Here is a 22,361-nt window from a genome sequence, read left to right as displayed (position 1 = left end):
TTAATTTATATTAGCATGATTGTAATCAACATCCCAATGTGATTTGGAACTAAATTATTTTAGAGTTCACCTTAAACAATAAATACATGAAAATGCCAAGTAAATATGTGAAAATAAAGAACGATGAAAAGAAATTAGCCTTATTGAGATTGGAAAACATCTTATAAACCTGTAGTAATTCTAAATATGATTGAGGCACAAAAATCAACAAGCATTAACAATGTAGTAGAACAATTATGTCAGAAAAAGACCACATTCTATATAAGAATTGAACACTTTCTAAAGGAAGCATCCCAAATTATTGGGAAAAAATATTTTAGATATGTTAAAAGCTTTGTTGAGGTATGTTTAATAATTTAAATTCTCTCTTTATATTATATAATTAGGTCAAGCCAAGGTTAACCATAAAATGATAAAAGAACACATAGGGTTGTCAAATCTCTGGGCATGGGTGTCTTTTTAAATGAAACTTTTTAAACTAAAAAGCAGTGAGTTACATCACATACACACACACACACACACACACACACACACACAAAACCCCACCCAATCAACAGATTCAACATTACAAATAAATAAATACAAATTTTAAGACAGTAAATAAATAAAAGAGGAAACAAATATTCCCAGCAAAATAAAAAAAGACAAAGGATTAATAAGTACATTGAAAACTCACTAAAATCAATTCTAAAAAACCAGCTGATAAATGGACAAAAGATAGGATCACAAAATATACAGTTGTATGTGACTAACAAAATATATGAGATTCAGGTCTCTCTAGTAATCAAGGAAAAGCAAATTTAAAAATAAAGATAACAACTTTGTAAATCAAATTAGGCAGTACTTTAAATAAATAAATTCATTGTTGGCATGGTTCCCTTGTCCGTACCTGCTGACAGTCCAGTTCAGTATAATAACCCTCTTAAAAATAATCCAAAGCATGGAAAAATTCTTTTGCACAAAAATATCTTCAGCAGTAATTTTGGAAACAACCAAAATATCCAACAACAAGAGAATTATTGAGTAAACCATGATATAAGCACTCAGAAAAATATTATAAAGCTACATTTATGAATAGTTTTTTTAAATAAAGAATGTATATATTATGTTACTCATGAAATTGGATACATACCATATATAATTGTCTTCTATATGTGGAAATAGATTGAAATGAAACTAATATATATTAAAATGTTTTCCCCAGTTTTATTGACATATTATTGATATACAACATGTAAGATTAAGGTGTACAACATGATGATTTGATACACAAATATAGAGTTGACCCTTGAACAACACGGAGGTTAGACCCCCTGCACAGTCAAAAATCCATGAATAACTTTTGGCTCCCCCAAAAACTTAACTAGTAATAGCCTACTGTTGACCAGAAGCCTTACCAGTAACATAAACAGTTAATTAACATATATGATATATATGTATCATATACCATATTCTTACAATAAACTAGATAAAAAGAAAATATTAAGAAAATCATAAGGAAGAGAAAATACATTTATAGTACTATACTGTATCAAAAAAAATCCACATATAAATGGACCCACACGTTTCATACCTGTGTTGCTGGGTCAACTGTAGCACTTTTTTTTTTAAACCATGCACAGTTGTCTCACTTTTTAAAATTTCTATTATTTTTTGTTTACTTTTTTTGAGAGAGAGAGTGGGGGAGGGGCAGCGGAAAAGGGAGAAAGAGAATCTCAAGCAGGCTCCATTCCCAGGGCAAAACCCTATGCAGGGCTGATCTCACAACCCTGAGATCATGACCTGAGCCAAAATCAAGAGTCCGAGGCTTAACCGCTTGAGTCACCCAGCCGCCCCTGTAGTTTCTTTTTAAATGTATTCATAAAATATTTATTTGTAGAAATGCTATTAGCTGCCTATTCTCAGATAAAAGTCCTTTGTTGAGATATAAAGTGTTTATAAAATATTTTGTAGACTATGAAGAAATTTTGTCTTCCTTGCTTTACTGTTCAATCTTACTAATAAAACTTTTAGGGGCACCTGTGTGGCTCAACAGTTAAGCATCTGCCTTCAGCTCGGGTCATGATCCCAGGGTCCTGGGATCAAGCCCCGCATCAGCGCCCTGCTCAGCCAGGAGCCTGCTTCTCCCTCTCCCACTCCCCCTGCTTGTGTTCCTGCTCTCACTGTGTCTCTCTCTGTCAAATAAATAAATAAAATCTTTTTAAAAACCTTGTATGACTTTTAAATATGTAACTGAAATTTTAAAATCACCAAGTGGGGTGGAAGAGAAAGTTGAGGTAACTCTCCCAGAAAAAGAACAAAAAAAAGATAGAGAGATGAACAATAGAAAAGATAAGAAAATTAGAGAATCAGAGCAAGTAGTCCACCATCCAAACCAGTAAGAGTTCTAGAGAGAGGAAAAATATGAAGGTTACCAAACAAATAATAGGAAAACATTTTTCCTTGAACTGAAAAATATGAATTTCCAGGTTCAAATAGTCCATCAAATATCTAGCACAATGAATGAAACCAGATCCACACCAAATCACATCACAGAGACATTCCACAATATCAAAAATAAGGAGAAGACCCCAAAGGAAAAACTTAACTTACAACAAAATTGCAGTCAGACTAGCATCAGACTTCTTAACAGCATAGTGCAGCTGGAGGAGCAATGCCCTTAAAATTCTGAGGGAAAATCATTTCCACTCTAGAATTGAAACCCAGAAAAGAGATGGCACTCTCAATTAAGATAATTTGAGTCCTTTGATAAAGGGCTATTACTACAGGCTAGGAAGAGATACCTCTGTCCTGAAAGCTCTGCTGTTTCCATCACTAAAGCCTAAGGAAGGAGGGGAGGGGGGGTTACCAGGATTCAGAAAGAGAAGACTGTCTCGAGTGGATGAATGACTTTCTTTCTTTTTTTTTTTTTAAAGATTTTATTTATTTATTTGAGAGAGAGAAACAGCATGAGAAGGGAGAGGGTCAGAGGGAGAAGCAGGCTCCCCAGTGAGCCGGGAGCCTGATGTGGGACTCGATCCAAGGACTCCGGGATCATGACCTGAGCCGAAGGCAGTTGCTTAACCAACTGAGCCACCCAGGCGCCCCATCGAGTGGATGAATGATTTTCAATGGAGGGCCATAGCCTGCGGAGACCCTAAAGGACTGATTGAGGGAATAAGTACCTGTCTTCCCTCTCCATCCTCCCCAGAGATTGGCTGATCTCAAGCAGAAACCAGAAGGCAAGGGAGCCAGTTGATGTCTTTCCTCAAGTTCAGCCTCCTGGGGGGCAGAGCCAGGGTGGAGAAGGGTGGAGAGGGATTCTGGAGAGGCAAACAGAAAACATCCAGGACAGCTGCCAAACCACTGATCAATTGTGAGGATGGAGCAAAAATGTTTTCAGAAATACGAAAGCTCTCCTCCCATGTACCATGAGCTATAGCAAAATGGGTTAACAAAATAGGGAATACATGGGATCCAAGCAAGGGGCTCCAACGAAGAAGCAAGCAAGGAAGGCTTCTGGATGACACACTCACGTCTGCGGAGCATCCAGTACAGACTTTAGAGGGAGGACAGAAGGTAGGGAAGGAGGTCTCCAAGAAGGGGGAAGAAAAAGAAAACCTTATAGATTTTCTTTTTTACTTTCACTGGGAATTATTATTTAACTGCAAATTACTTAAATATACGTTATTTCAACTCCCCTTTCTTATTCGAATCTTTTGGAACGGGCAGATTTTATTTGTTGAAGCATTTGGAAGAATTGCTAGGCATTTAAGCAATCCATTGAAGGTATTTAGGGAAAAAAATAATAACTACATTGGAAACTAAGAAAATGGGGACAAAAGATCATTATTAATTCAAATAAAACAGAAGTTATAGAAAGGGTAATCATGAAGAAACCCTACAAAGCAGAAGATGACTTCTAGGGAAAAATCAGCATTTGAAGGCTTGCCCTACTCTGGGCACTCATGGCCGGTCAGTGTTCAATAGAGAAGCAATGACATCCAAAAGAACAGCAACCTACTTACCAGCAAGGTGTGCACGCGCAAGAAAGGAAATCGATCCAGCAGCTTAGAGTCAAAGCTAACGTCTTTTCTGTCTCCACCCTCGCATCCCCAACACCAGGGGGGGAAGCACCAGTGGCAAGATAAGAGAGAACTTGAGGATAAATGCTCCTTCGTGCCCCTCCCAGAGCCACAAGTGTAGGATGTGCTGAAGGAAAGAAGAGGTTTGAATCAAATATGAGACTGAATTTTTAAAACAAACAGAAGTGGGCGCCTGGGTGGCTCAGTCGTTAAGCGTCTGCCTTCGGCTCAGGTCAGGATCCCAGGGTCCTGGGATCGAGCCCCGCATTAGGCTCCCTGCTCGGCGGGAAGCCTGCTTCTCCCTCTCCCACTCCCCCTGCTTGTGTTCCCTCTCTCGCTGTGTCTCTCTCTGTCAAATAAATAAATAAAATATTTAAAAATAATAATAAAACAAAATAAAATAATAAAATGAACAGAACTGAATCTTAGTGACGGAAAAAGGCACTTGTAACACCTAAGCGACTGAACTATAATGGAGATAGATCACCAAGCAAGCCTTTTAGCCAGAGGAAAAAAAGAGAGGTTTGATGGGAAACAGAGGTAACAAGTTTTGAAAAAACCCCAAAATTGTCTTTACATGATTACTTTTGAGAGTCCTTCTGACCAGTTACATAAATTAGAAAACTATCAGATGGTGGTCAGCACTAGGCAGAGAATTGGAACAGATGGGTTATAATGGTGAAGGTGTTGCTACCTTAGCCTGAATGATCAGGGAAAGTCTCTGTGAGAAGCAACATTTAAGCTCGGTTCAGAATAAAGGAGCCAGCCAAATGACAATTGGAAGGTGGGTACAGAAAAGGGAGAGTGGGCAATCTTCCCAGGAAGAAGCTACAGCTAGTGAGAACGTTTGAGCTTGGCGTGTTTAAAGAACAAAAATAAGCCCAGCATGGCTCAGGTGTAGTGCGCTAGGAGAACGGGCCAAAATGGGGTCAGAGAAGTATGCAGGGGCTAGATCTGAGAGCTGCCCCTGATGGCGGAGGAAGCAAACTGTACCCTCCCTGATGGCAGCAAGGCAAAGATGCATGCTTCTTGGGGGCCAGTATGAACCCTGAGGAAGGGAGCCAAACAGGGGACACAGCTCAAGATGCAATCTGCAGAAGCGAGGTGCCAGGGACAGAGCTCACTACCAGAAGCCAAGAGCAGGGAGGGGCGTTTCTAAAGCCACTAGCCACAGAAAACATGACCCATGTCAGGGGACTTCCAGCCAAAATCCCCAGTGGAAATTGGCAAGGAACTCACAGAAGCATGCCATGAGGAAAAAGAATTGATACTTAACATTAGCCCTAGCCCAGAGGGCGCCCACTCCAGATTACATCTGTACCAGGTTAATGAGTCATTGCCCCCCTCCACCAATCCGAGGGCCTAGAGACAACTAGTGAATGGGGGAGCAAGGCAGGAGGGTGATAATGAGGGACAGACCACACCCCATCCCCACCCCCATGGTGGGTTCCCAGCCTGATGTGGATTTGATGGAAGTGGAGTGGGAGGAAAGAGAGAGATGAGGGAGGGAGCCTTAAAGGAAGTAAGATATTGAAGTTTTGACATTCGACTAGGTTGGAATTTTTATTACCTGAAAAAATGGGTGTAATTCTATCATTCTTTAGGGTTCCTAAAAAAGCTATGGGGCCAGAGAATTCCTCCAGAGATAGGGAAACAGATAACCAAAAATGTCACGATGTATTTCTTGGGGAATAGACATTTTCTTCCTTTCGCTTGTATTTTCTAATTTTTCTCTAATGATATTGGTTTAATAGAAGTTTTGTGGGTTTTTTCCTAAATTAGTTACTATATTTAGTTCAACAAACAATCGACTTCATGGTAGAAATGGTTTTTGAGGTAATTATTGAAGATTGTTGATTTTGACAGGCCACGACAGCCTGGGGTGTTTCTGTCAGTAGAGACAAGGCCCAGAGCATGCTTGCATGAAAGAAGGGCGTTCAGTTAGGCTGGGGTGTAAATGTAGGAATGTAGGGAATGGTGGCAGGTGAAACCAGAGGTCCTACTAGAACTAGCTTCTCTGGCATGCAAGTAAAACAGACATGTCCACATTAACTTAATTTCTGGTAGGGGTAGCCATGTAGAGGAACCCAGAAAGAGCGAAGCAACCCACCAGGCCTCAGAAAAAGGGAACTCTGAGGAGTGGCCCTGGGTCAGAGGAGGCCCTAGGAACCTAAAAGGCGGGAGTGTGGCTCTTCAGCATGCTTCAGCTACTCTGAAAGCCTGCTTCCTTCTACGCTGCCCCAGCCAACATTGTCTCTCTTTTCACCATCTAATGGCATTCTTCTGAGTTTAGTTGCCACTTAAGAGAACGGGCTCCTCTTTCCAATGTCAGAAACTGAATTGTAAAGTACCTCTTGGTACCTGACACCGGAGAGATGGGCCCAGCTCATTGTTTGGTACCAGTCAGGCAAACATCTTAGAGGCGAGGCTCTTGAGTTCAACCACGGGGTGCTGGAAGTGAGAGGTCCTCTGTGTATTGAGGCTGAGAGGCTGACAGGCAAGTACATCCATGTGGGACAAATCATGGCTACCTAAAGGGCTTCAGCAAGGAGCAGTGCCTGGGGCATTTCTATCTAACAAAGGGCTTACAGCACATTTGGGCTTGGCTGTCCACCACAGGTGAGGAGTGGGCCAAAATGTTGAGGACCTTACATTCTAGGAAGAGAAGCTGTGTTTAATCATGTAGGTGGTAGTGAAAAGGAGCGTCACGCTCACGCACGCTCTCTCTCTCACACACACACATACACACATTTTCTCTGGGGACTACAGCATGGCTTTTGGATGCAACCTAGGCATTCTGCTTTTTCTTTCCTGTAATTGGAGAAGGGGGATACCTCAGTAGGGTGCTTTCAAGTCACCTGGGGACAGATCTCAAGTAAAGAACAAGAGCCGGTGTGAAAACTCCCTGATGCTCAGCAGTAAGATCTTTAATCTACTTGGCTCCCCAACATAGCCAAAAATATTACTGTAAAGGATCCAATATCCATTCAGGGTATGCCCTCATACAAATGAGAGTGGGCCCACCCTGGGACATTAAGTGGTTAGAAATGCTTTTTCCTCCTGAAAAGTAAAAGGACCCCCCCCAATAAAAATGAAGGTGAAAAAATTTAGGAGCTGGCTGTTTCGAATACGTAAATGGACAAATTTGAGAAATAAGACATTTCCAAACTCTGGCCAATTCTCCTTATGAGATTCTTGAAGACAGGAAGACAATAAACTACTCCTTTCACAAACCATGAACAAATCGTGACTCCTATCATATATTCAATCACAAGAAGTGTACGTTAAGACTCTAAAAATTAGGTAAGTAGTGGTGATTTGTATTCATTCGACAGATACGAAACACAAACCACTCAGAATAGTCTAAAACAAAGGCAAGATGGATCTTCAATGGATGTTTAATAAATAGTGACATACTACATTCAATAAAAGATCCTTCATTTTGATTTCTTGGGAAGTACACAGCCGCTTTAACTTATGGTTTTCCCTTTAAGAGCAAGGGTTCATCATTTGAGATAATGCCCTCTGCCACTACAAACAAATCATTTTAGCCTCAGAACAAGTTTGAGATATAATCTTGTTACATTCTCCCTCACCCAATCCTATCTTTGCCAAGTGGTTCCTGTTTACTTTGCCTCTTAGTTTTTCCAGAGAAAGTAAACTGCTGAATCACTGTGGCTCATGCAAAGGCCACAACTGAGCCAGGCAGGTGAGAGTAATTCCAAAATGGAGAGGAGGTGAGAAAAAAATGAGAAGCCAGAAGTCCTTTCATGTTAACATTTTATTTAAACCAGTACAAGCACCATGCTTAACAGAAGACTGTCCAAAATAAACATGCAATATGAACTAGCAGAGACTGAAATCACAGCTTAAGAAGTTGTGCCAGTTGTTGAGTTTGTTAAATGATGACAGGGAACTGTTAAAATTCACAAGACTAAACCATTAATGTTTCAAGCCTCCTGAATGAGATTATATTGGACCATCTAGATCAGTGGGAACTGCCCTGGCAAGTTAGTGATCTCAAACAATATTCAAGTAATATATGTGTATGAACTATATTCCAAAAAGCAAGAAAACACAGTTTCTATCACAACCCTAACATAGTTGTTCTGAGTATTACAGGAACATGGTCACTGATTTGAAATGTCAAATGGCATAACAAGAAACAAATTTCGCAAGAATATTCAACTTGGGGCCACTGGTGTTAAGTGGCCTAAGAAGATTTACATTCTTCCAGAAATACAAAATAAGATTTGTCCAGAAATGTTTGAGACACTTCTTCACATAAGTTGTAAAGGCTCAAATTCTATAGATTCCAGTATTATCAGTCTATTGAACAAATAGGGAAAGCAACCATACTAAGAATATGTGAATTGATAGAATACAAGTTACTCTCTACTTTCACCAAATATCAGCATTTAAACTCTCATGAGAATATCTACCCATCACTAGTCCACGTTATGGATTAATGACATTGCTCAGGTTTTAAAGTAGTCCAAACATTTTTTAAGTATACCTTCCTAACTACCTATATAGGTGGGGAATAAAGACAGCCAAATTTAATTTGGCAATAAATTCCTCTAACTGGAAATTTTTAGTTAAAGTGTCACACCAGGATACAGTTTATGGCTACATCTGACTCCTGAAAACAGGAGACAAAAGGGGAGAGAAAAGTGCAGACAGACATTTTCCTACAAAGATTATTTAGTAACGGTAGTAAAAAATTTTGCAACACCCTCTTAAACAAGAGTATGTTTAACTGCACTAGGTATTTGGTAAACTTTTTAGAAATAGACAATTTGAACATTTATTTTAGAAGTCAATTAAACAAAAATGGTCTAGATGGATCTTCAATGGATGTTTAATAACATGATTGCTTCAATACCAGAACAAAGCGAGACTATTCAGAACTCTGACATTTTGGAATTTCAGCATAGTAACCTGAGAACAGTTTTTCTTCATATGTCATTTATGTTGCCACAGAAACCATACTGAAAGCATGCTAGGATTACTAGTTGGCTCTATTGTGACAACATTAGATGCTATGCAGAACTCATGCAAGGCCAACAATTTCAAAACTAATGCTGACTTAGAAGACCATGAAGGAGGTTCCCAGGAAAAAAGCTGATGCCAAAAGGTAAAGATTAAGATATGAACGGGAATGGCTGCACCAGAAAGCTATGGAATGTAAAAACTGGAATTATCCAATCTGGAGTTACTATTTGAGAGAAGCAGAAAAGGAGAGCAAATTGAACATATCTTGAAAAGAACAATGCAAAATTTGATTACATGGAAGGGAAATTTATATAAAAGTCTGAGAACACTCTAGAGCATAGGATTTGTAAGTCTCCCTATAGGACAGAGGGAGTCAAAACATGTTCTACTGATTCCCCAATCATAATCTATTGTCTTGCAAAATACATGTTATTGATAAGGAGTCAAATAAGCTCAAAAAAGCATGATTTATCACAGCTCTTTGTCCCTGTTAGAGAACAGGGGAACTAAGTTCTGTTTATGGAAGTCAGGATCATCTGACAATATGGAGGATTTTCAAATTTAAAAACAAAACAAAAACATGCAAGACAAAATAAGGAACCTCATTAAAAAATACATTCTTGCAGCACTAGTTTCTCTTATTGCTGCAAACATGGTGAAATGAAATCTCATTTCCTCCATTTAAAAACATTAAAAACACTCTCCATTCACTTGGGTTATATCTGCATTTCCACAGAATTATAAGCATTATTCTCCAATATCAAAATAGCTGTTTAAAGAATTTGTAAACTTCCTGGGTTTGAAGTTCTCTCTCTCTCTCTGGAAATTGGAATAAAGAGTCCTTCCCATTCATTAACCAAAACAAATGCCCACTCTAGCACTTCCTCATCTCCAACTAACTTCCTATTGCTTCCTGTTTTTTAGATTAGTAAAGCCAAACAGTGTTGGCCACAGAAGATTCAATATTGTGAAAATTCCAACTATCTTTACCTCTTTATTAGTGTTGGCACAGAAACTTAAAAAAAATGTAAAGAATATATAAATGAAACATACACCAACATAAAATAATGCCTTTCTAGTTTTGAAATGCCTAAGATATTCTAATATAAGAATTCACTCACCAAATTTGGTTAGTCTTTACAGTCTCAAGACCTTTTGTCAAATTAATGTGAAACAGTCACTTACATGTTGTTCTTAAAGTACACTATATATTAGAATCCTTGCTTTATGCCAAGGATGCCAACAAGATGGATGTCCAGTTGGGAATATCTTCTGACGTTTAGGATATAAGATGTAATTTCTATTACTGTGTTAATGTTATAACTCTGGCCAAGGTTTTAAGATAAGTAATTTTTCTTATGGCACAAAGGTAATCATAAATACACCCCAAATTATAACTCTCAACTGCCATATATTCACCAATGCAAGTAGATAGTTGGAATTTTTAAAAATATGAAGTTGATTTTATTACAAATTTCAGATATACACATTAGAAAACTGTTTTACTTGGACCCTTTACAAAAGTATTAATTTCACCAAATCTGGAATACTGGCAATGTAAAGTCTTAAACTAACTTTAAAGCTAACAAATCAAAGGCACAGTATTAACACATTTAAAATAACTTGTGTTCACAGGACAACATTAAGAGGTGCTTTATAAATAAAGTGTTATTAACCTAGATCCAAAACTATCTAGCTATGACACAACCAGGAATGAAGCCCTTGATTAGTTCCAACCTATCAATTTTCAAGCCTAAGATGCTATTTCCTGTAAGAAGAAAACGTAATAGTCATAACTACTATAAAATCTAATTCCCAGACCCTAAGAATGAATGACTGATGAACAAAGTTTCTGGACTTGATTAAAAAGATATAGGAAACCAAAAAAGGTATGGAATTGATGACAAGTGTACTTGTAATGCAGCTTACACTAAATTATTTTTCATGGCTCTAAATTGGGTCATTCAAGTCTTTTACCCCAAATAAATTTTAAAGATTTGACAAGCGATAATATGCTATTTTCATATATAAACTGCTAATATCCAGTATTTGTCAAAAGGAGGCAACTGTTGTCTATCACAATCTAATACCCACTTTCCAATGGTGTCTGTAAATAGTAACAAATTCTGAACCGTAAGTTATAGAAATTAGTCACAAGAGTGCAAAAAGTCCCTGGAGAGAAGTAGTCCACCTAACAATTACAAATATAAGGAAACACTTTACAAAGTTTCATTACTATGAAGATGATTTCCCCTTTGTTCAAACTTTGAACAAATGAAGAATTTTTCTTTACTGCAGGAAACAAACTGTAAGTAACAGTGCATTTTTAGGCATAAGTATTTATGTCTGGTTCCAGTATGGTCAGGTTAATACATAAATACTTCAGAAACACAGAAGTTCACATTAGTGGAAAAATCCAAGTTTCTCACGTAACCATTCTTCAGTTAGGTCTTCGGTATTTCTTATTTCAAATACCTTTAGAAAAAAACGTTAGGTCATACTTTGACACTCTCAAAAAAAAAAAAAAATCAAACACATTGTATATATGTATTACATACCAAGTTCTCCTTCCTTTCATTCATGTTGGTCATGACATATCTTTGTAAATTAGATATACCTTTACTTCTTTTAAGTGCTAAGTACTGAGTTACCAAAGTTTAGCAATCAAGATGGCATAAAACCAAAACTCTCTTAAAAGCTATGAATATTCTAAAAGAATCTACAAATCTCCAATCAAATCTACAAATATTCTAAAAGAACAGTTCTGTACATCTTACCCACTAGAAAAGATACCCCAAGTACACACAACTAAAACCAATCTAGTTAGTTAGGACGTGGAAGAACATATGCTGGTCTTCCATAGTTGGAGGAAATACAAGCTGTGGATTGTTTTGAAAAGGATGGACTACAGGTCCTCAGCCATGGATCTCTGCAAGAATCTGTACACACGCAGGCCCAGGAAGTATTTCTATACAGAAACAACATAATAGAGCAGAAAGGATGGGATTGAGGCCAATGTGGGTTTGAATCCTAGCTCTGTCATTTACTATTATGCAACCGTGGGCAAGTCTTCTATCTTCTGAACTTTAGTTCTCCCATCTACAGAATAGGAATATCATCATCAACCTCACAAGATTGTGGTGAGGATTCGATATGATTTGTAACAGTAACTTATAAATTGTAATGCCTTAATTCCAGCACTTGATGGTGTGCCGTGGGATTAGAATGGAAATGAGGCTGTTAACAGAGCTCCCTCCTAATCACCCAACCCCCTTAGAGCAACTCCAGGGTGTTCCTATGGTACAAATGAGAAAAAGCAGCATCTATAAGTTGGCGGTGTCAAATGACAATCACATGAGCTAAAGGGAAAAGGCAGAGGGCACTTAAAGACATCTCCTGGGCTGATGGTTAAACACCTAAGGGTGAAACACTGATGCTGTCCTTAAAATAAAACCTGAAAGGAAATGTTATTTACTATTGTTTTAGTGATGTAATGTTCTATTTCAAAACCTTAGAAGTATATACTTTTTTCAACTCAAACTAATACATGGAAGTTAAATAAAGTTTGAAAACAAGTACCCCTCTTACCGTTAAACTTCAACAATGCCATAAAACAATGGGGCCTGTTAAATCTTAAGGAAAGTGTCTCATATAAACAGAATGGTCTAGCTTAATAAAGTTAATAAGTATTCTTAACAATTTCAGACTTGGGAACAATATACAGTTAACTGCATAATATGGAATTCCTGCACAGAATCTGGTTCATTTAGTCTATGGTAAAGAGCTCTGAGAAGCTTCAACGCTTACTTTTATCTACTAGAAACTACATTATGGAAGATGAAAAACTCTGAATAGATTGAATGGTGGCAGTGGCTTTTCTAAAGCTGCCTATATTTTAAATGTGATTTCTTCTAATCAACTTATAATTTCCATTCAAAAAACACACTTTGATTAAAGACTTCTATCATTCTATTTCCAAACAGTAAAACTCTCTAAATTTACTGCTCTGTTCTAATTAATTTTCACCTGCATAAAAAATACTTAACTGTTAAGATTATTTTAGCTAATGGTCTAATAGTGAGGGAAAAATATTATCTCAACAAGCAAGTAAAACACAAATATCACCTTGGTTAGTTCAGCTGTTTGGACTAGCTTATTCTTACTCCCAGCATACATCATCTGTTGTTCAGGCTTACACCCTGGAAAAGAGATCAGTATAGAAATGAGACTTAGATTTTAAAAATGTGATGGGTTTTCATTTTTTACTTCTAAAATGACACATGTAGGATTTTCTTATGCTATCAGGTTTACAGAAAACTTCAGTCTAACTGTGTAGGTGCACTTCACTGCCTGCACGGAGCCATAGCTAACTGAAAACAAGTCCTGGGGCTTGACAAAAATAAATGTGGCTAGATCCCTGCACATCTTTTAGAACTTTGTAAATACTTAAGAACTTTTCAGCACAATCTTAATTTTGACATTAAATATCAAGATCGATTTTATGGACGCCTAACATATATAGGTTTGGGGATGGTGATGGATCAGTGTGGGGAGATCTGCCCTGAAAAAAAGTTACAGGCTGCTTACAGATTAAGTTAAGGGCGCCTGGGTGGCTCAGTTGGTTAAGCGACTACCTTCGGCTCAGGTCATGATCCTGGAGTCACAGGATCGAGTCCCGCATCGGGCTCCCTGCTCAGCGGGGAACCTGCTTCTCCCCCTAACCCTCCGCCCTTCTCATGTACTCTCTCTCAAATAAATAAATAAATAAATCTTTAAAAAAAAAAAAGGTACTGCAGTTATTTTAAGTGCTAAGTAAATGATACAAATAGTAAAGTTTAAAGAAGAGTTCAGAGTTTACTGTGGGCTTAAATGGTAGTGGTACTGGGAGTTCTGGTGATAATGGATATATCTTAAATAACAATAAGCCACTTCAATATCCAATGTAAGCTACTCTGGGACTATTCTTAAGGTTACAGGAATATCATCATTAAGTACTATTTTAAAGATAAATGCAAATATATATCATGATTATACACGAAGTTCATGCACTTATACACGAAACCTAGAAAGAAAATGTACATTGGTGTTTTAAAATGTCACTACATTTCAAATTCCTTAAAATGTATGTATGATTTGACCATACAATTACACTTCTAGAAATTTATCCTAAGAAAACAAGCAAGTTCCAAGAGGGGACGCTTTATAGCAACTTCTTTCTAGGGATGAATTCGTGTGCACAGACACACATACCTCTATTTAGGTTATTCAACACTTCACACCTTTAAAACAAGCATAAAATTTGTCTCCTATAAAAATGGTTTAATTAGATCAGAACCAAATATGCACTATTTAAAGAAAGTCACTCACCAACAGGACTGGAGAAAATAAAGCACAGAGGATATGAAACTCTTCCATCATCATGTTGGTATTTATAACTATACACAATGAAGGTTTTTCTCAAGTTAAAGAAATTAAAATTACTGTTCTATTTGACACAAGTACTTACCAACAAAGTTCTGAAAGACAATACACACCTGGGGAGCTAGTGAGTGGTAAATTTCTGTTCTCTCCATTTGAGTCGTACCTTTATTATCATTATCTTTCCATAAAAGTACACATGAGCTCCAAAGATAAGGTATAAAAACATATAATCTCTCAAAAATAAATGTATTAAAAGTATGGAGTTAGTATGGATTCTTTTCTCTTTCTAAATTTTTACTGTAAACACATAATAATAAAAGGAATTTTTTAAAAAGGAAGTAATTCATCCCACTACTGTGTCAACTTCCCATTTTCCTTAGTCCAATATGTGCATACATATTTTGATTGTGATCATGGTGTAGGAGAAATTTTTGTAAAATACACGGCTTTTAAAAATTGAACAAACCAACTTCATAAATAAAATTCTGACCACAAAAGAAAACAAATCTTTTTAAAGCACTAAGAAAAGGATATCGAGGTTGTCGTTCAGGCAGTTCATCTTTAAGTTCATCTGGTGAAATGCCCTGGCACCATAAAGAAAAACAACTTTTAAGCATTTTCTGACCCATAAATCCTTAAGAGATATACCAAGCAACCATTCTACTAGTAGATATAAATTCATAACCATATACCACAACATAAAATCTTATGTTACTAAATTGCATATAACCTGAGATTACTAAACCCTTAATCCACTGAAAGCCCACTCCAGCCCACTCAGCTTAGTTCCATTTATTAACTAAACAGTCGTGCTCATGTTCCAGTTGGCAGGAAATACTGAATAAGATAAAAAGCCACCCCCCAAAAGAAACATCAACGTCTGACTTAGGGGGAAAAAAGTGAATTTCTTTTCAGTCTAAATTTGTTACTTAATTTGACAAACTAATGTTTAGGTTATAGCATTTTAGTTTTTAATTACTGGCCAAGCAAGTTAGAAGTTATATTGGACATGTAGTCTTAACTTCTACCACTTATTATACTGGATTTCAGTAATGTTTTAAAGAAGGTGATTCAATCAGCAAGACAATGTGCTACATAATAATTAGCACATGCTTTTCATGCATAATGAGCATGTATTTAGACTCGTTTTAAAAGTACATGTAACTAACATAGCATCTTTTAGGCAATAATAATCGCTTAACTATAAAAATGTACTTAGATGATCAAACAAACCTCAAGCTCTTCATCCAGTACCACCAGGCGTTTATCCTTATCAATTTTCACTAAAATAAAAATATAGTATAAGTAAACTGATTTTTTTTTTGTAAACTGATTCCAATGTGACCTTGATCTACCCAACCCACAGAGTTTCAGCCTTTTTTCTGGCATCTAAAATTAAAACATTAAGAAACTCATTTGCAGTTTAGTTTATGGTCTATTAGCTAGCTGTGCTTTTCAAGCAGTCAGCATTTAAAGGCTTTTACCCATAATTCCCATCACCTAATTTGCTTACTTAGAATTTTATGTGAACTCCTTTCATTTTCTGTGTGTCTGAAGAATTTTGTAACTCAAATGCAACTTCCTACATAATAAGGTCTGAAAGGGTGACTGTAAATGAGATTGGTCTATGTAACATGGTTGGAGTTGCAAGGGGAAAAGCAGACCGGGGTTACGATAGAACCACCACCAATTCCCAGCTTCTCCAGAGTCAAGATTTCATAATGCAGTAGGATTATTATGAGATAGTGGATTACCAAATAGCAGTGATATTTATACTCAAATACATGTAACATAATCCAAAGCCAAACTGAAATATGTTTAATCTATGCCTTTATTCTTTTCCATTACTCAGGAAAGGTGGCCATTTTTGGTTTTACACTAATTTCATAGTAAATTCTGTAAGATATGGTAAGATCTCAGAGCTTTACCTTTCGCAGCAAAATGGCACGGACATGAATTTTCACTTTTAAGAACTGTATGCCTATGTTGTAGTATTTATTTGTAATAGAACCAAAACTGATTACAGGTTGTAACTACCTCATTAATTCACATCTGCCAGATGCCTCTCTGTTAAGCAGTCTATAGAGATCTACACTGTTACCCCCTTGCCCTTCCTTCATCTTTCTAAATCACCACCCACATATTAAATATTACTTAAGAATATAAAAGAAATCTACATAACATCAGATACAGTTCACAGTGGAAGAGGAAATATACAAATCATTCTTTCTATCGTCAGAAGTCAGTGACACTTAAAGTACTCTCCACGAAACTGGGGTTCAAGTCTAGAATTGAAATAAGGCCCCAAATCACTGTGAAGACAATGCTGAACACTACCATTTTAGGCGCAGGCAAAAGTTTCTGGCTGAGATTGAATGACCAGACAATTTTTAGTCTCCTGAGAAGTTAAAGGATGGAGTTGGATGGGTCACTACAATGACCAGGTAACTAAGAAGATCATCTTCTTCAGAGCTGTAAAGGCAGCTGAGGAGGGAGGTAGGACACTCCACCTCTATTCTAGGATAACAGCTGTTACTTATTTTTTAAAATGATCTAAAAACAAGGGGGAAGGGACACCTGGGTGGCTCAGTCAGTTAAGCAACCATTGTTGTCTCAGGTCAGGATCCCAGCGTCCTGGGATGGAGGTGCCCCCCCACCCAGCCTTGCTCAGCAGGGAGCCTGCTTCTCCCTCTCCCTCTGCCTGCCGCTCCCCCCCTGCTTGTGCCCTGGCACATGCTCTCTCTCTGACAAATAAATAAAATCTTTAGAAACAAATAAATAAATAAAAGCAAGGGGGAAGATTAAAACAGAAGGAGGCAAATTATTTCCTAATGGCTCAGTTTATTCAATGTAGCTATAAGATAAAATTCAACGAAGGCCATGTAACTGAGGCAATCACGTTTAGCTTACTTATAATGGCAGCATTGTTCGTTTCTTTGCGAAAACGAAACTTTCTCAGCTTTTCCACTAAATCTTCAGCGACATCACAAACCACCAAAGACTCACTCTAGAAAAGAAAAAAAATCATGACTTCAATGCCATGTATGTGTTTAAGTTATAAAACAATACCTTTAAAAACATACACTGACATCTACAAATGTCACAGTTATGTGAGTTAACATGAAACACATGAATACTTAAAGAGCTTTTAAATCTACCAACCTTTGTATCTACATTAATTGTTCACCTTATATCTAGGCTACACTTTAACTTTCTCTTTGGCTAATAAATGTCTTAGAGAACTAGATACAATAATGTGCAATTTCATCAGAACCGGAGAGGAAGAGAAGAATATAGGCAATTCCAGGATCACTGTCTGCTGTTAGGAAGTATAATATTTTTGCCCTATGCAGGAAAGTAATCTTTATTATACTTAGAATTAATAAGACCCTGGTTCATTTTTGCACCTCACAACTATGAAAAAATACATATAAAGTATGAAAAATAAACCACAAGAGTAAAGACCAATAACATTTTATATCTTAATAAAATGACTATGGGAATTTAAAAAAAGAACTTATTAAGAATTATGAAAGCAAGATGCCTGCCTGGCTCAGTCTGTAGAGCATGCAACTCTTGATCTTGGGGTCATGAGTTCAAGCTCCACACTGGGTGTAGAGATTACTTTAAAAAAAAAAAAAAAAGAACTACGGAAGCAAAACCAGATGAAACAAATATAAAAACTAAAAGAACCTTTTACAAATTATGAAAAATTTAAGAGATTCTTCTCCAGAAATGTGGCAAGGAAATGACCAAAGGACTCTTCTCTTAGTAATGCAAATGTATTATTGATTGCAAACACAAGCATGGAAATTTTTTTTTTTTTTTAATGTGTAAAACTTCAAACATAAAAAAGGAGAGAATAGTATAGTGGAATCCTATGCACCTATAATTCAGCTTCAAACATTATCAACCTACAGCCAATCTTACTGCATCAACACTCTCAATACTGCCCGATAGACTGTCACACAGCAAAGACCTGAAGTCATTTCAACTGTAAATATTTTAGTATGCATCATTAAAATGACAGTATGTGCCATAAAGAATATAAGGACAATAACATTATCTCACCTTAAAAAATTAACAATAATTCCAATCTCAAATAATCAAACAGAATTCAAATTCCCCTCAACGTTTTGTTTTGTTTTTTTCCCCCAACAGTTGGTTCGATTGAGTCAGGTACCAAACAAGGTCCACATTCTTTGATCTTTTCATACATAAGATCCCCCCTCCTTCAAGAGAATTAGAACAGTTCTGAGACCCATGCTAAATACACATGTCTCATTATAACCCAAAAAGATTAACATTTTCAATTTTAAGTTAAAACACAAATTTAATAAAAGCCTGGTTTTTTGACACCATGTTGGGTAAATGAGAGCATAGGTTAAAGCAGGAAATAGTTGTCCATTTTAAATTGTCCTTTAAATTCAGAACACTGGTAATATGTAAGGTATAGATATAGGATATGCTATTTACAATTAGAAAGAACATCCCACCAATAAGTATTATCCAATGAATAAGGCTCCTGTAGGAGTCAAGTACATGCGTCCTGTTAGTTCTCCTTAGAGAAAGAGATGCTAAATCATATGGAGCTTCCTGAAGGTAGTATTCAATCCTAGTCTATTTTTTCTATCTTCAAGAAAGATTTAGAGTCAAAAAACTAGAATTTTCATTCTCTCTTCAACTAAAGGTAGAACCCATTACTGAAACTAATAAATATTTTAGATTCCTCTTTAGGCAAAGACCAATTTATCACACATGTCTTATCTTCCAGCTCTGATACTCAGAGCTGCTTGTGCAATCCTGACATTCTAAGGACCAGGAACCAAGTGAAAAACATGCTGTGATTTAATTTATACAGTTCTTTTGGAGGGTATTTTCATCCCCCCAATATCATAATAAGGCCAAAAATTCCTTCCTACAAGAAAAGGAATCCAGGCTCAGTCAATTCTAATTGCTTAATTAGTAGAAGCATTTAGGAATGAGTGTAATACCCTGCAAACAACTCTGTATGGGTAAATATTAACACACAGTAAAGTGGAGTGTTGAACAAGTGTTCACTTATTGGTTTATCCATGTAAGGAACATTTAGTGAGTGTAAGCACTGTGCTAAGTGCTATTCATATAAATACAATCATATAAAATAAATCAATCAATCATATAAAATAAATAAATAAATATGGGCCTGCCCTCAGGGAGCTTCTAATATAGTCTATAGGGAACAGACCTACATCAAAAGGATCAGGTAAGAAAACATACTTGTTTGCACCTGTGATAAGAACTAGGCAGGAGAGACACAGGCTGCTATGAGAACTTATGACTAAGGAAGAACACCATGGTCACAAAATACCTGCCTGAAAAAAGTATCTGAAGGACCAAAACGGCCTATGCAAGGCATCCCTTTGATTAAAGGGATCATGGCACATCTAAGTTAATGAAAGGCCAGTGTGACTCAAGCACAAAGAATGAGAAGGAACATGGCATAATAGGAGGTTGGGTAGGGGCTGGACCACACAGGTCCCAGTGGGTCATATTTTGGTCTTTATCCTATAAGCAAAGGGAAGTCACTAAAGTGTTTTAAGCAGAGTGATGATGGGAAACGTGACCAGATCTGCATGCAGGAAACAGGCAGAGTGCCAAGATGAATAGAGCAAGACTAGTTACTTGGCAAGCTTAGTACAAGGGAGAGATGAAAAGTAGCTTAGGTTGACGAAGATCAAGAGAAGTAGGGAAATACTGCTAATAACAGTTAACATGTATTAAACACTATGAGAGAAACATGGTGCTATATCCTTTACACGTATCTCCTCTCATCCTTAAGACAATCCCTTAGGATGAGTTTGTTCTGTTATTCCCATTTTGCAAGAAACTAAGGCTTAGAGAGATTGTTTACCCCCCAAAGTTACACAACTAGTGAAGCCTGATCTCTAGCCACTCTCTTAACCCCTACAAACGTGCTAGTGACAGATTGGATATTGGAGGGGTGAATTAGGAAAAAGCGTTATCAAGATGACTCCGAAGCTTCTCACTTGTGTAACACACTAAATGATACCTTTCACTGAGTTAAGAACACTGAGGAAGAGCAGGTTTGGAGGGAAAGAGCATGAGTTCTATTTTGGAGGAACTGAAGTGGCTTTGAGGCACCCAAGTGGGGAAAAGCTTCCTAGAGTATAACTAAATAGTAGGATATATAGGTCTGGACTGGATCTCAGAAGCAAGTGTGATAAAAATTCACAAGTCATCTGCTTACAGGTAGGAGGTAATTGAAGCTATGAGTGTAAGAAAGGATGAAGAAAGAATACAGAATGGAAAACAAAGCATTAGACTGTAGCCTAGAACACCTACATGTGATATCCAGGTAAGGAGAACAGTCTGCATGAGACACAAATGGACCAAGAGAAAAAGTAGGAGAAAAAAACAGAAGCCAAGGGGAAAGCATGCCGGAAGAAAATGCTTCAAAAAGGAGAGAGTAGTCAACTGCCTGGAATGCAGATGAAAAGTCAGGAGAGATGAGAAGCGAAGACAGTCCCTTGGATTTGGTGACCACGACAAGATCTATTCGAGGGAGGTGGGTTGAGAAATGAGTGGGAGGTCAGAGATAGGACAGTGGGGGACTGTGTTTTGTTTCTAATTAAAGAAATGAGCATATTTAAACACCCGATAGGAAAGATCCAGAAAATTCTTGCTGGGCAATTTATTTAATTCTCCACTTTATTTTTGAGCGAGGGGTTCAACCCATTCGAGAACGGAAGCCAAAGCCCCAGAACAAACTAAAGCTTTTGACGGTCACTTTAAGGCTAAGGACCAAAACCTTAGGTCAAAAGATTTCCAACTGCCTTAACTGGAAGAAAGCAAGAATACGGAAAAATCCTTAGAGGCAGGCCGGGGAAGGAGACAACAGAAGCTAAGGCGAGGCCATGAGAATGGAATCTGAAATTTCGAGCACTCCCTGCAAAGGCCGTCAGGAGGAAGGTACTCAGCGCCTGTCGGCCTGGCCCGGGTCCTGGCAAAGAAACCGACGTTTGGGGCAGCCCTTCGCTGGGCCGGACCCCCGGCCCCTCCGACGCTGCAGTTCAGGAGCTGGAAGCCTCCATCCAGAAAGACTGGGGGAGGATGATCCAGCCGTACTGGCCGCACCCCAGTCCCAGGAGCCGCTGGGCGGGTCGAACCCAGGCCCGGCTGGAGGATGCTGCCCTTACGCGGGTTGGCAGCGGGGGGAGGCCAAGTCCCTGGCTGTGGGCACGCGCCAGCAGCCGGGGCGGAAGCGGCCGCCGACCGCCGAACTCGGCTCCGGCAAACGGGAGAGCCCGGCTGGCTGGCCCAGCCCTCCGGCCCCCGCCCTCCCGGCGGCAACTCACCATTTTCCTTCCGGCCGTCAGCGGCTCCTCGCCTTCCCTGGGGCCCCTTTAAGAATGGCACGGCGGCCGCCTCCCTTCCTGCCCCGGCGCCTGGTAGAGTGGCCCCCCGCCCACCCATTAACGCGGCCAGGGCGGGCCGGCACGTGACGGCGGACGGCGGGAGGCGCGGCTCAAAATTAGCCGAAACGCGAGCGCCCGCTTGTTCCTGCTCTTTTTAGGAAAAGAGGTTCTGTCCGTCTGAGAGTGGGGCCGCCTTGCCGAAATGCACGCTTAACATTCAAGCCCGTTCTTGCTCCTTTTTAACTTTACTCAAACTCTGAGAGCAATTTCATGGTGACATGATTAAATCAATCATTTCAGTGGCAAATATGTGCGTTGACCACAGCCTACCTTCCAAATTTAACTCTCCACTTTATTTTTGAGCGTGGAGTTCAACCCGTTCGAGAACTGAAACCAAAGACCCCAGGTCCCTCAAAGGTCCCTCAAACTTAGGCACGCCTGCCTTTCCTCCCACCCTCTCTGA

The 22,361-nt window shown here is 38.3% G+C and overlaps 1 protein-coding gene across 1 annotated transcript; it reads right to left on the bottom strand.

Annotated features, from left to right (window-relative positions):
• Positions 1–7,827: 7,827 nt before the first annotated feature.
• Positions 7,828–21,940, bottom strand: GMFB (glia maturation factor beta). The gene is made up of 7 exons (XM_028101051.2): positions 21,839–21,940; positions 17,391–17,487; positions 15,714–15,763; positions 15,015–15,064; positions 14,427–14,512; positions 13,185–13,258; positions 7,828–11,534 (listed from the first exon to the last, which is right to left on the bottom strand). The coding sequence occupies exons 1-7, from the start codon at positions 21,839–21,841 to the stop codon at positions 11,463–11,465; spliced, it is 432 nt and encodes a 143-aa protein (XP_027956852.1). The 5' UTR covers positions 21,842–21,940; the 3' UTR covers positions 7,828–11,462.
• Positions 21,941–22,361: the final 421 nt, after the last annotated feature.

The sequence above is a fragment of the Eumetopias jubatus genome, unplaced genomic scaffold (genome assembly GCF_037043125.1).
Source record: "Eumetopias jubatus isolate StellerSeaLion01/CBP00866 unplaced genomic scaffold, mEumJub1_p1.0 scaffold_7, whole genome shotgun sequence".
NCBI lineage: Eukaryota > Metazoa > Chordata > Mammalia > Carnivora > Otariidae > Eumetopias > Eumetopias jubatus.
This window is presented reverse-complemented; position numbering and strand designations above follow the sequence as displayed.

What these genes read in the sequence shown, in the direction of transcription:
- GMFB (XM_028101051.2), bottom strand. An exon ending in CTGCCTGAACGACAACCTCG is followed by an intron (nt 14,513 to 15,014) that starts ATATCCTTTTCT and finishes TAACTTGAGAAA; the next exon opens with AACCTTCATTGTGTATAGTT. An exon ending in AAACAGCTGAACTAACCAAG is followed by an intron (nt 11,535 to 13,184) that starts GTGATATTTGTG and finishes TTTTTTCTAAAG; the next exon opens with GTATTTGAAATAAGAAATAC.